Source organism: Acanthopagrus latus, chromosome 22, assembly GCF_904848185.1.
Source record: "Acanthopagrus latus isolate v.2019 chromosome 22, fAcaLat1.1, whole genome shotgun sequence".
In the NCBI taxonomy this organism is placed as follows: Eukaryota; Metazoa; Chordata; class Actinopteri; order Spariformes; family Sparidae; genus Acanthopagrus; species Acanthopagrus latus.
In genome coordinates, this window is record NC_051060.1 from 24,060,274 (window position 1) to 24,074,915 (window position 14,642).

Consider the following 14,642-nt stretch of genomic DNA (forward strand, 5'->3'; position numbering starts at 1 on the left):
CTGACCCGGAACTAACGCTGCTGCTGCGTCACACGTGTACGTAAACACGTCAAACCAATTAATAAAAAAAACACGTTCATTATTCTGACATTTACACATATTGTATCACACATTACATAGTGTGTAGCATAAAAATATTTAAACACAAGATGATTAACACATGTAAAACAGATGCATGAACACCTGTACATAAAATTACTTTGGGGATTTTGTATTTAAAAATGTGTTGCAGCTGACAAAATATAATAATGTTAATTGTTTTCGTTTGTTTGATTTGTTTATGATCTACCATCGTATTTGCCTTCTGTGAGCTGGAAAATAATAATCTAATCTAACAAAAAAATTGCACAAAAAAACACGCAATAGTATTTTTTTTCCAAGAGAAACTACAGTTTTATGTAAAAGCCTGGCTCTGATCCTCATAGTGCTTTATCCTTTCACACCACCAGATGAAAGCTGCTCGACACATCACTTAAAATGTTCTCACTGTAACTTGTCATGATATTATTTCACACTGCAGTTCATGAACACAACAGTCAAACCTATCCTGCTGTTTAAAGATCAAATGTGACCACTTCCTCCTCTCTGAAAGCTACTATTCAGAATAATAACAGCACTGTGCAGGCAGTTCAATCACATGAATTCATTCCTTCATATTTATTTTCATTTATGAAGTAGGAGAATGTTGACAAAACTGACAAATGACTGCAATAACTTGCAATACCATGAGTTACACCTTCATCTGTTCAGTGTAACTAATGTCTTGTCTGTTAAATTGTTCAGGAAACATGTTGTGATTTAAAGAAACACTTTTTAAGGGGTGATGTGGAAAGTATTGCCTCAGGAGTTACTTCACAGGCACCTTCCTCTACAGGACGAAAGCAAAGGAAGCTGGTCACAGCATGTATAGATAAGTAAAGTCGAAACATCACAGGAAGTATGTTTAATCATCTGTTAAGTAAACAGAAGAGCAGTAGATCTTTTATTTATTTATTTTTTTGTCAGTCAAGTTTGATCACAGATTGATTCACACAACGAACCTTCTGTCTTGCACAACCGCTATACCATAAGAAGTAAAGCTAGGGTTTATCATTTGATCAAGCTGCAGACCTGCCCACACACTCTTCTGCAACCACAAGAATCAGCGAGCCTGCTTTCAGAAAGTCTTGTATTCATAACTCATGTTACCTAAACTGCAGTCTCCATAGATGTGGTTATTTATTTTGGTCATGTTTATTCTTACATGCGGTTGAAGTTATGAAAATTATATGCACATTATTATATGTGCATGTGTTATTGTACGCAAAAATGGAGGAAAAGTGATACTGTCATTGGTGCATCTCTGTGCCTGACATGGCTGAATCACACCAGAGGGGGGCGCTAAAGAGCCATAATGAATTAAGTACTGTTCATCCTGTGAGTCAGATTTCTAATAGTGTCAGACTGTAACATCAGGTGATCTTGTTCACTTGATGACTGTTCAGACAACCTGGCCACCTAAGTACGAAAAAATATAGTAAACAGACCATCTGATCATTGTATGGATGATGCAGTGAAGCCAGTGACACCTGACAGTTGTCCTACCAAACCACTGTGCAGTAATGTTTGTCAGCTTAATGTGGAGAAACCTACTTCTCACACCGGTGGCTGGATGTGGAATCAGCACTAAACATGTCCCACAAAATGCTGATTGTGCCACTTTTATGTTATCTTTTTTTGCCATGTTTTATCTCAAGTCATACGTAGAAACAGAATTGTGAAATGTAGCCAAGATTATGTACTGTAAAAATAACTACCTGAACACTTGTGAAAATTCAAACTACCCTGAGAAGTGATGGAGACTGGCGTTCAGAGGACGAGACCTCAAAGACAAAACTTACATCTTCTCTAAACTGAATTCACTGGCTCTCATCTTTAGTAACGCCATTTATTATTATCAATACATCATTATATACATTTTAAGCTACAGAGAACATTCAGCTATCAAAATGTTCTGATTTTTAGGGACATGGTGGTGTCTTTCTTCTCTATCTAGCATACTTTTGGAAATATTCAGCTTTTTCTGCAAATATTTTCCCATTCTTCTTTATGGGGATTAAAATAATAATAATAATTCCCCTACTACTTCAGCAAACGTTCAAGCTAGAGTATTAAGTTATAAGATATGTATTATAAAATATTAGTTTTACAATTAAAAACATAAAACACATGTCCTGCCCTGGGAACAGACTCTCCAGAGGCTCTTTATCAGAGGATCCGGGTGAGTGTTTCCCTCCGGAGCCGTAGAGGGCAGCACCGCACCGTAAAACGCTACAAACGGAAACCGGAAGTCTGTCACCTGATGACGATTGCAGCCATTTTGACTGGAGGAGTGAAGCTCTCTGGAACTGCGTGTTTGTTCTTCAGCGGTCATATTAACACTTAAAAGTTCGTCACCATGGCTATGCAAGCGGCGAAACGCGCTAATGTAAGTCCGAGCGGGTCGGCGGGAATATTCTGTGACGAATGTTACTGATACTAGTAGCTTGGTTAGGCTAGCAGCTCCGCGTCAGGCAGCGTTAGCATACAGCTAGTCGGTTAGCATGCTAACGTTTTGAAAACAATCACACGGCTGATGCCGAAACCTAGCGCAATTTTTCATATTGTTTAAAGAATGTAGCATTTCTACTAATTTAGATGACTTTCTTAGGATTTTATGTCGTCTGTACTTTTGTTTGATTAACACATCTGCTTACGTAAACACTGCTATATCGGTTAACATTCTGTTAGCTAAGTCGGTTATCGGTGATTCAACAGAGTAACATCACCTTACGTAGTCTAGAGGTGGTTTATATGGCCTCTGGTTCACTGTTGGCCAAGAATATAACTTCACTTATTGTCACTTCAAATATAAGTCAGTCAACTAGCAAAAGAAAATTGTAGCTGTTAGTATGAGGAAGGTTATCAGAAGCGTGTCTACATGAACTGTTAGCTGCAGCTGACTCGCCAATACTTATATATATGCTATACCTTGTGATATTGTTGCTTATTAAATGCTCAGCTGACATCCTCATTGACTTCACTGTGGTTTAGTCTAATACTTTGTTTTTCCTGCTGTGCTCTGCAGATCCGATTACCTCCAGAGGTGAACAGGATCCTGTATGTCAGGAATCTTCCTTACAAGATCACTGCCGAGGAAATGTATGACATCTTTGGGAAATATGGCCCAATACGGCAAATCAGAACGTGAGTATTCATACACAGCCGGAGGGTTTTCAGTTGTCACATGGGTTTCAAAATAAATACTTGGTTTGATCATTTTCATTATTGATATTTGGCAATGACACAGACATATGTGCACATCTGTAGACACATCTGTAGGGTGTTAAAGTATTAGAAGTTGATAAATCAATTTAGTGAAAATGAAGGCCCTTAAAAATTGTAACTGCATTTTTCATGTTATCAAATTTTATAGTTTGTTTTCAATATGTATATTCATCCAAGTAGATGAAGTTTGCTTGAATTTAATCATTGCGTGAGTTGTTAGCAGACATTTCCCGTCTTAACTTCTCAGATTGTTGAATCTAAATAGATATCTCAGGTTTTAGAGGGAAAGCTCTGAAATATTCAGCAATAAAGCCAACATTAGACTGAAGTTCAGGAAAAATAATTAAAAAGTTGTGTAAAAGGACTCTGGATTTTGTTGCCAGTTGTTAAAAAAACGACTGATGTGAGCCTTGTAATTCAAATAAAGTCATTATTTTGTGTTATTTCATTTAAAATTCAAGTTACTTTATAATTTATTTTGTGTTCATTCAACTCCAAATGAAGCTGACTCTGATTTTACATCAACCACAGATCATGTCAGTGGTTAAAACAGGTTGCTAAAGGAAGATTGCCCAAGATATTTCATATATTATTAATGATGAATTGATTGATAGCCCGACTATCGCTTAAAGAATTTGCTTACAATTTGTATCCCTACTTGAGTCCCCTATTAACTGATCTACTCTGGTTGGTGAGTCAGGTAGGTTCACCAACACTGAAACAGGTTTCCTTCTAAATGTTAGATAAATGGAAATCACACTTTTAGTAAGATAGCAGAAAAACATTTCCTGAAAGAAGATGGTTGGAATATTTAAGAGCATCTGCTACTATTTATCCAGCTCAGCAAGAGCAGTAGTGTCCATGTATACATTTAACTGACATGTTCTGTCAACATAAAAAATGGTCTCTAAACTGCTTCAGTGATATTCAGATGTCCTTTTAGGTTAAATTTACACTGAAGCTCCATGTTGGACTCTGCAGGTGTGGGTCTTGTAGTCACTTCCTGTGTGTTTCTCTCTTCCTTGCCTCTCAGGGGAAACACACCTGAAACAAGAGGAACAGCCTACGTGGTTTATGAAGACATCTTTGATGCCAAGAATGCCTGTGACCATCTGTCAGGCTTCAACGTCTGCAACCGTTACCTGGTGGTCCTCTACTACAACGCAAACAGAGTACGTATGAGTGTCGCAGCGTCTGTAGGCGCCGTGCGGTCAAAGGGCCGTCATGGAATATGCTTCAGTAGATGTCAAAACAAAAACACGGGTTTCAGAATAAAGGCTTTGAATCTTTAGGAAATGTAAATGTATCCCTTGACACAGTGATTCCAGACGTAATTTAGTTTTCTGTGTTTTCTCGACTCGTCTGCAGGCTTTCCAGAAGATGGATACAAAGAAGAAGGAGGAACAGTTGAAGCTTCTAAAAGAGAAATATGGCATCAACACAGACCCTCCAAAGTAACAATCTGGAAACATCATCCACCACGTCACCCCTTACACCACCACGTCTACAGTCTTTCCTTCTCTGTCTGTACAAAAACCACGTCTACTCTGGTATTTTCTTACTGATAACGATGGTGAAAATGTTTTTTTTTTAAATGATTTTGTGAAATGCGTTTGAAATATTTTGTGTTATTTCCATCAAATGAGTTATAACATCAGGGCCGGGAGCTGTTGTGTGCCATTCATATTAAATATTGTTTCTCAAAATTCACCTTTCAGTTAGATTTTCAGAAAAGAACCTGGGTTTGTGTTTCTGTTGAGACGATCGACAGGCAAGACGGAGAAACAATATTTACCCTGCAAAAGATGTTAAAATCTAGAAGGGCAGGTTGTTTTTCAGGCTTTTTGTTTTAAGTTTGTTTCATCCACCTTTTTAATTTAAAGCCAACCTTGGTTGAACAGTGTGTGATTCCACATTGAGTTGATCGGCGCTGACCATAAATGTAAATGGTTTCTGTAAAATAAATGTTCCTTTTCTAAAAGCTCCTGTCTCCTCCCCTCTCCGTACATACATGTAACGTAGCAGAAGTGCTGTCCTCTGTGTGAACCCTGATAGATCAATAAGATTTGCATGTGATGATGCAGTTTGATGTAAATGTGTGAGGACACGAGCCTCCAAATGAACCCGCTGTAATCGGTATCAATGGACTACAGAGTTCATAGCAAACATAGGTGCTGTGTCTCAGTTCAGGTCTGCATCCCTCAGAGGAGCATTTGAAGGTTGATTATGTCAGCGCTGCATGAAGTCTGTCCCAGTCTGAAGGCTCCTCCAGATGCTCCTTCTTCTCCCTGTTTTTGGAGGATGCACCACTACGATCCTTCGTGGCCTCACATATCCCGAGATTCTTTGTGCGCCCGAAAAAGGAGAAAAAAAGAGAGAAAATGACAACATCGCGTGACGTAGATCGTCACTCTTGCGGCCTGGGCAGCAAAAATCGTGACGTAAGAGTAAAACATCTGGTGACGCAACCAGGAAATGCTCCAAAGGCTAGACTCGCATTTAAGGGCTGACGAGGTTAACAAGGTCTCTGAAGGACTCGCCTTCAAAGACCACAAAGGCCGGGTCCTTCAGAGGAGGCAGACCCTGAACTGAGACTCAGCATCAGTAATGGTTTCCTCTGTAATGATGTTTGTCTCAAAAGTGACATCTAGTGGTTGCACAGGGACATTATAGCATCATGTCTTCAGGAACTGGATGGTATCTCTGAATAGGTAGAATATATTACTAGATAAGCAGTTTAAATAGTTAGCTTTCAGTTAAATTAGCTTTAAGTTAAATTAATGTAGCAAATTCAAATATCTAGAATTGTATTTGTATGTAAATTAGCTTAAAGAAGTGGATAAAATATCTTAACAGGTATTTTAAATTACTGGCTGGACAGAGAAACAGCTGACAATAGGTTAATGCAGAAACACTTCATGACAGATAAACAGTTAAATTACGTAAATGAACTGGATGAAATCTTTAAAGGGTAGCTGGAATTAGCTTTTACTTGATGAGCAGTGACGATAGAGCAGTAGCTGGTCGAGGTGAACGTCTACTGGATATTGTGCAGGAGGCGGTTTGTTCAGTCAGCAGACGAGACGAGAGCCCATAGAGTTCCTTTTATTAGATTAAATCACAACACAGGGAGTAGTGCAGCCATGTCGTCAGGGACACAATACATGCTACAAAAGAATCCTTGTACACGTTTGCCTTTGCTTACATTTGGTATCTTGATAGCAATTAACAGAGTTGGAGTTAGAAACATTGTCTGGCCCAAAGATGTTCATGTAAAGAAGTTCAGATTAGAAACTGATGGGTGGGGGTGGGGTTGGCAAGCCACACTGCGGCGAGATGACGATGGACTAACAATGCTAGATCTTTATTGCAGTGCTGTACGTTGTGACACATCACCTGTCTCCTCTGACCTCCTCCAGCTCTTACAAAGCACTGGTGCTATCGGTGCTCTCAGACGGGGGGCCAGGTAACCTTACTGAAGAAGAAGAAGGTACAAGGTGGTTTACAGGTTATTTCCAAATTGTTTTCTTTCTTTTTTTTTTTTTTTTGCTTTTCAGGAGGTAACCACGCTGAACTTCTCTACATTTACTATGCATCAGCACGTGTACAATGTGTGAGAGAGGGGAGTAAAAAAGTACAAAAAGATTGACTGGATCGGTAAGAGAGAAATACTTCGAGGGTCAGGGAGGGCGAATAGTCCAACCTGCGAAAAAACATGGCTTCACAGTACGGGCCGTCCTCTACTAGTTACAGTGTATGATGAGACGCCATTCACTTGCTCCTCTCACTAACTAGCATTCATTTACTTCCACTGAAAAAACACAAACAAGAGAGTTAAAATGCTGCGCGGGGCCTAACAGTATTGTCTTCTCCTCAGCAAATCTCCTCTGAATTTATCGTGGTTGATATGCAACCTGCAGGCTAAACGTAGTGAAACAGAGGATGTGATGGTGACACATAACTAACTGATGACAGTTTAGATGAATACTTCTTGAAATCCAGCTAAAGGAAGCGTCATTCATTCTCCAGAAAGGGGGGAGAGGGGGGGGATCCTAATCTTAAAATGCTTAATCTCACACGTCCATTTGCTTCAATAATGCATCAATTTATCTCCGCGTCCAAAACGATGGATTCCTCCACATTCGACATCTACTCAGTTGTAACGAGATAAGTGTGTTTGAGATGCACGAGGGAGGGGGGGAACATACACTACGGTTAATCTACGAAGGAAACATGCTCCCACAGTTAAAGCAGTCAAAAGAAAACGTCTCGACAGATCACAAAAAATTACATCCCATACGACGATACTTGTAGAAGGACCTACTGCAAGATGATTATTTCTTTTCTTCTCCCTATTCAGTAAAAATCTTTTCTCATGGCTTCTCCCGAGTGTCACTTGATAAGGCTTTCTGTCTGCAATTACAGGATGCAAAATGAGGAGATTTTTAAGGCAGAACCTAAAGGCATGCAAATTAACTACGTTTACATTTCTCTTTACTGACAGTACAAGCATGTTTCAGAAGGAAAAAAGTTGGACAAACGCTGATCCATCTCTTCTAGAGCTAATGTTTTTTCGAGACGATGGATAAGAGTGTCTTACTGGAGGCAGATACATCATCATCATAGGAATTTGGTTCGGTCGACATTACTCGGTATTATGAAACACATACAGCTAGCGTCAGTAAACTCGGTAACGATAAATAGAGTAGCGGCAAATTCAACGTAGCACATCACTGATGCGCAAGCTCCAGTAGAATGAAACTTTATGGAAAATACTTTGCACACTTCACATTTTGGCAGTTGATCTTGGAATAATTTAAATATATATTCATATTTATAGATTTATATATATATATATTATTTGTGCGTGGTGTTCTTATGTAGTGAGGTGTGTGTGTGTGTGTGTGTGTATTGTGAGTGTGCACCTGCACTCTTGAACCCGCACACTGTTTGTATGTTGTGTGTAGATCTTTTTATAGCAAATAACATTCTCATGCACACGAGTGTTTCAAACACAAGAAGCAGATCCATTGAAAGGTAGTCCAAGCATATAATTTTTTTTTCAGTGGAAATAGCTGCAAACTGAATGGAACATGAAATTTCTTTCTGTGCAGTCCGTGGCGGCTGGTGGAGGGCTGCGCTCGCCCTCCGGCCTATTTCTGGAGGTCACACTGCAGCAGTAATACGATGGACGGGTCGCTCTTGGCCGCCTCTTTGAACTCCTCCAGCGAGATCTGGTCGTCGTTGTTCTTATCCATCTTGGAGAAGATCTTGTCCACCCTCTGCTCGGGCGTCAGGCCGTCCTCGTTCATTTTCATCATGATCACAGTGCCCACCATCTTGTAGATCGCCTGCAGGGGGAGAAAGAGAGGAGCAGAGCTTCATCTCAAGCCTCTTGATGCACCCATGTTTCCTTCGTTTGTGTCTTTTCTTGAGTGATGCAAGGAAAAGACGTGTGAGGAGAGGAAGCAAGGCACCGAGGAAACATGTTGGTGTGTTTAGGTGACCAGCATCTGACAGCAGCACAGATGGAGCCCAGCTGGCAGGATACAATTTTGGCAGCTAACCACAGATACACTCACATTTGTCACAGGCTGCGTACCGTATTGACATTTCTGCAAAATGTGTCACATCAAGCAAGTCCACATTACATCAGAGGTGGATGTGGTCACAGGTCACCAAGATGGCGTTTTTCTAAACATTTGTTAAGCTTGACGTCACTGGAATTTTCCAAAGAAACCTCGGGAAAATGTTCCAGCTGTGTTCGTGGCGACAAAAGCAGGTAGTTTACGCCGACACGTGATCTTCTCTGGACCCTAAACAAGCGTTTCTTTGTAATCGGAGCATGAACAAAGCGTTGCAACAAGATGAAATTGAAAAGTGTTGCAACATAAAGAGATGTAAAGTTGTTAACGTGCAGAAACCTACGCTGCCAACAGTTATTCTGGCTCACCTGTCAGTCAGCGCTGAGTTTGTGTTCGCACAGATAACACGATGTTCAGAAATGACAGCCTGTGCTATTAGTTTTGGTTTTTTTTACTGACGTCCTCCCACATGAGAGAACAGAATGTGAAAGATTACATCCACACATGCATGAATAAATTTATTCTATATTTGTACTATGTACAGATCAGAACCACAGTTTGTTGGTGGACTTCACAGCTCAGATCAGACGGTTCAGCTGATAACCTGTTTTTATTTCAATCTAAATATTAAAGAGAAATAGATATCCCCCTATGTAATGTATCTCACATACAGATAGAATTATTGAGGTGTAGTGAGAGGAAATCACACTGATAATGTTTTTTACTGCAGAACACCAGGAGTTCTCCCCTCTGAGTATTATATCATCCACCAGACAAAGTGCCCCAAATTCTACATGACTCGACTCTAAAAATGCGCTTTTAGTTCTGGTTGCTTGTTTTATGTTATTTGTGTTTATGAATAATTCATGTCTTGTCAGACCCTGCAGGCTCAGCCCTCTGCTGCATAACCTTTAACCAGATATTTAAAAAAACAAAAGCGCTGCATCCCTGTGAGTCAGCAGGTTAAAAAACATAGAGGCCATGAAGCAAAGCAGGAGAACGTTTAAGACATAGTTAGACAGTCTGTAAGTAAATAAATAAGCTTTTTTCCTTTCTTGTTAAGAGTTAGAGGGGAAGCCTGACACCACTCCTGTCTGTACCGAAACGAGAGCGCTATAAATGTTCCAATCTAAATCTGAATAAGAACTAGTCGAGCAAAGTGCGATACCTCGATGATCTCCAGCATCTCCACCCGTGTGATCTTGCCGTCTCCGTCCAGGTCGTACATGTTGAAGGCCCAGTTGAGTTTCTGCTCGAAGCTGCCTCGTGATGTGATGGACAGGGCGCAGATGAACTCTCTGAAGTCGATGGTGCCGTCGCCGTTCTTGTCGAAGGTCCTGAAGGCGTGCTGGGCGAACTTGGACGCGTCTCCGTACGGGAAGAACTGGAATGGAAAAACAGGAAACGGAGGATGACGGTCAAGATTGGATGAAAGAAAAAAATCACAATCCAGTGCTACAAGGTGGAGTCTCACATATATGCCGTGTAGTTTGTAGCCCGTCTTTTCAAACCATCTACAACCTGAGACACGTCCTACTTCTCAAGTAAGTGATAACACTGAAGTTTGTATTGATTCCTGGGGGATGTTGTCTTTTCTCCTTCAGGCTTGAGGGACCAGGAGCCGGTGGATACAATCGTTCGTTCACCCACTTGAAACCTTCACACACCAGTTGAAACATTAACCTTGAATGTAAGTCCACCAGTTCAAGGACCTCCTGCCTCACAACTTCACTCTGTGGGTTTTAGCAGCCCATAATATTCTCATTGCAACTCATCAAACTAAATTTTGACTGTAATCACTTTGGTGAAACCTCTACCTTCATGTAACACCATCATCAGGACAAAATGTACATTATTTCAAGATGTGTGCTGATTATTTTTGAGCAAATAGGCAAACCAACACTTCAACTGTGCTTTGTGTGTGTGTGTGTGTGTGTGTGTGTGTGTGTGTGTGTGTGTGTGTGTGTGTTAATGCTAGCATGCTAAACCAGGATGGTGAGCATTTCAAACATCATAACCTGCTATAAATCTTAGTCCTGTCACATTTTGAGCATGTTAGCATGCTAACTTTAGCTTTGAGCTAACAGCAGCACAACAGACTCTTAATCTTGTATATCATTATGATGTGATAGTACAGGGTTCAATAGGACAAGAGCACTGGATCGCACAGTGACAGTGAAATAGATAAAACAATTACATTTTATGTCCTTTGCACAACAGACAAATTGATTTTAATCGACCGTAATCTATTTCTGTGTGATGACGCCACAGTCGTCTGTCCTGTAGCTCAGACATAGATTACAAATACGAGGGATCAGCTCTGTTCTCGGTGTTAGTTCAAACTTAAAGCCCCTCTCCAAGTCGACGGTCGGAGCCATCCATGTCATCACTGCAGAACTGCAGCACTCGTACACAAGGTCAGAGGTTAATGCAGAAACTCTGTCGATGACCGCTGAGCACACTGCTCTGCTCCTCATCTCCTGTACACCACGAACCCCCGTGGACAGCCGGGAGAAGCTGAGCAATTCACTAGATACAACCGACCACTTGACCTCTCTGGTAAACACTCTGAGAGCCGACGGGTGATCTAAGCTAAGCGTGGATCCTCTGTGAAGACTTGTAACAGCCGTCATCACTGAAATGCATCAAACCGGAAGTGAAACAGCATTGTGTTTTATTAGTAGAGAGAAAATCTTGTAGTTTATTTTCTATGTACATAAACTATAAATAACAGAGTTAAACAAAGGAACAGCTGAAGATAAAAATGACTTCTGTTTGATGTTACAAGTGATGAGACAGCTGATGTGAACCGACACATCGTGCACACAAAACCTGCTGTTTAGTGCAGGACAGGAAACAGTTACAGTGAGTTTTTACAGGTAGAATTGACGAGAACATCAACTCAATGAGAGTCAGGTAATTAATTATACAACAGTTATGATGATAGCAGGTTTTTTAAAATGATTCACTGGTATTTGGTAGTGTAGGTGAAAAGTAGGGGTGTAAATTGCAGGTTTCGTCACGATACGATACGATATCTGCTGATATCACAAAGTCTGCCACGATCTGATCTCGATTGGATTCGATACAGGAGCCTGAGATCAATATGAGATGATGTCATGTGTCCATTTAACACAATCATTTTTATCAGCTCACAAAAAGCAACTAAAATACGATTTGACAGTTGGAAATATTAGTGGCTCCAGATTTAAATGTTAAAACAATCTGCTGTTTTTAATAAAAACAAAGCTTTGTTAGAAAGGAGCTGAGCGCAGACTGAAACGTGACACAGATGTTTCATGGGAATTTCAAAATAAAGGCATATCTTTAGTTTTCATTTTACATCGATACTATTAGATCATGGAATCGGTCTATTGATCTGGATCGACGTATCCTTACACCCCCTGGTGGAGAGTAACAGGAAACAGGGCGAGAGAGAGAGAAGGGGTGTGAAATGCAGCGAAGCTCCACAGGTTGTAATTTAAATCCTTGACACAGCCTCACTGCACTCTCTACCAGCTGAGCTACTTGGTCAGCCTAATTATTGCAGCTTTAAAGTCCCAAACAAGAAGCCAAAGCATCGAAAGCAGTTGGGGGAAAAAAAAATCTGTAGTGATTTCACGCAGCAAGCGGATCCGAGGCACATGGACTTTTGTTTCAGGCGGTGAGAGACTGTTCTACATTGTGTCCTTGCCCGTGTGCAAAGCAGACTGTCCTGTCATACAGGAGCGAATTAAAAAAAAAAAAGGCGAGGACGCTGCCTTATCCGCTCCGAAGAGTAACCGCCCCAGCACGAACAAACTGTCTGCAGTCACAACGGGGGGGAAGTTGAGGCCATGAATCCTAATGGGAGTGCAGGAGATGGGAGATAGGAGGAGAGAGGAGGGAGAGAGGAAGAGGAACAGATGAGGAGGTGGATAAATAAGACGAGGTGAGACAGTGAGAGTCAGTTCGGGTTGCAATGCTGCCCATCTGCAATGAGGTCCCACCCATGTAAATTGTGCTGCAGCAGCAGAACCGATGAGACTGCAGTGAGAAGTTAACAGACAGAGGAGAGGGAGAGGGGGGCAGAGAAAAGATGAAGGAGGAGGCTACAATGGGTGTGACAGAGATCCAGGTCTCTATCTGCTCTCCTGCTCAGGAGAAGCTAAACTCATTTAAAAGGAGCAAGTCTCCGGGGGACGGCTGCTGCCAGGAGGAAACAGGACGCCGCCTGACACTTTCTGCACGAATGCGACGTGGTTTTTTCCTCCCACGAGCGCTGCCTCCTGCCCCCGTATGGCCTCACCTCGGCTCATCTGTCCGAGCCTTGGAGGAGGAGGAGGAGGAGGAGGAGGAGGAGGAGGAGGAGGAGGAGGAGGAGGAGGAGGAGGAGGAGACACGTGGATGGACGGGACAATGTAGGAGTTTTTGAGTGGGAGGGAGGGAGAGGGGAAAAACTGAGAGGGAGGAAGAAAAGGTGTCAGGGAAGTGATGCGGGAGGGAGGAGGGGGGGGAGAAAAGCCACTGCGGCTCCTCGACAATCTGGCAAGTTATGAAACACTTTGTTATGTAAAAACAGAGAGAGGAACGACAGAAAGTGGGGCAGACTGTGAGATTTCTCCATCCGAGTGTCTCTGGTTGGTCTTTTCTGTCTTTGTCACATGGAGAAGTCTTGTCAGACGGCAGCTGTCGAGGATCAAAAACAAAATCTTATCATTGCTAGATGGCACACAATAAGCACGTAACAACAGAAGTGACACAGTCAGGACCCGACGCCACCGTCCTCTCGCCTCTACAGCTGCGGATGTTAGGCTGTTAACATTTCCATGAAGTCTTATTCTGCTCCTGATTTGGCTCCCGTTTGCTGTCATGGCTGTTTGATATGGCTGTTTGGAGTCGGCCATCAAAGGACAGGCTGAACGCCAGACGCTTCCGTCCACTCAGGGAAGAGCCAGGCGGACGGGCACAGCTGGCTTAATAAAGGCTAATGTCACCATGAATGTGTGTGTGTGTGTGTGTGTCAACAAGTGTGTGTGACGAGGCCTATTCTGTCAAACAACAATCCTACCCCAACACTCAACCTCTGCACACACACACACACACACACACACACAACCCCAAACATGCTGCTGTTAAATGGAACATTAAAGCCTTCGTAATCAGCCTGCAAGCTGGCGCTGGTGCTGATCCAAAAACCGAGAGAGGGAGAGCCAGAGAAGTGGGTAAAAATGATGCAGGACGGGGAAAAAAGAAGAGAGAATAGGTGGAAAAAGAGAGAGAGAGAGAGAGAGAGAGAGAGCAGCCATATTTACATGAGGGCTGTTTCACACTGACGGAACAGTGACAAGATCATATAACAGATGAATAATACAGATCGAAACACAGCGATTTGACAGCTAACCCTCAAACGACAGGCTCATCAGTAACAAATGACTGGTGTTTGGTTTTAAAATAACTTCAAGAGGTTAGGTAACAGCGGCGTTCGATCCAGAATTTGTGTTCAGGCGGCCCGACTGCGCTGCCAGCTCTTCAGATAACAGCTAAGCCAGACAGACATCTTGTAGCTTAAAAGCTCTGCAATGATGAGCTCGCGAGGGTCAGGATTTAAACGAGATGAAAGATTTATTTACTATATGTACATTCTGTCGAGGTTTGGGGAAGCTTGCAGATTGCATGTAACTGGATTATTGTTATCTGAGTACTCACAAAATAGTAAGATAAATAAAGATTTAACAGTATATTGGTCACTGATCTGAGGCAGACTGCAGG

At 41.8% G+C, this 14,642-nt stretch overlaps 2 protein-coding genes across 3 annotated transcripts in view; one reads left to right on the plus strand and one right to left on the minus strand.

Annotated features, from left to right (window-relative positions):
* The first annotated feature begins 2,306 nt into the window (after nt 1–2,306).
* Nucleotides 2,307–5,289, plus strand: sf3b6 (splicing factor 3b, subunit 6). Its single transcript, XM_037087537.1, has 4 exons — nt 2,307–2,467; nt 3,107–3,225; nt 4,340–4,478; nt 4,675–5,289. Exons 1-4 carry the CDS (start codon nt 2,438–2,440, stop codon nt 4,762–4,764), a joined length of 378 nt encoding a protein of 125 aa, XP_036943432.1. The 5' UTR covers nt 2,307–2,437; the 3' UTR covers nt 4,765–5,289.
* Nucleotides 5,290–6,395: 1,106 nt separating this feature from the next.
* The window catches only part of vsnl1a (visinin-like 1a), a 36,077-nt gene continuing 27,830 nt past the window's right edge, over nt 6,396–14,642 (minus strand). For both annotated transcript variants that reach the window (XM_037085665.1, XM_037085664.1), the window contains 2 exons: nt 10,060–10,275; nt 6,396–8,657 (listed from right to left, as the gene is read on the minus strand). In XM_037085665.1, coding sequence (XP_036941560.1) covers nt 8,460–8,657; nt 10,060–10,275 — 414 coding nt within the window. In that variant the 3' untranslated portion in view covers nt 6,396–8,459. The remainder of the gene's footprint in view (nt 8,658–10,059; nt 10,276–14,642) is intronic.

Coding starts and splice junctions, on each gene's coding strand:
- sf3b6 (XM_037087537.1), top strand. CDS start 2,438: ATGGCTATGCAAGCGGCGAAACGCGCTAAT. Junction 2,468..3,106: donor AAGCGGCGAAACGCGCTAAT/GTAAGTCCGAGC, acceptor TGTGCTCTGCAG/ATCCGATTACCTCCAGAGGT. Junction 3,226..4,339: donor CCAATACGGCAAATCAGAAC/GTGAGTATTCAT, acceptor CTTGCCTCTCAG/GGGAAACACACCTGAAACAA.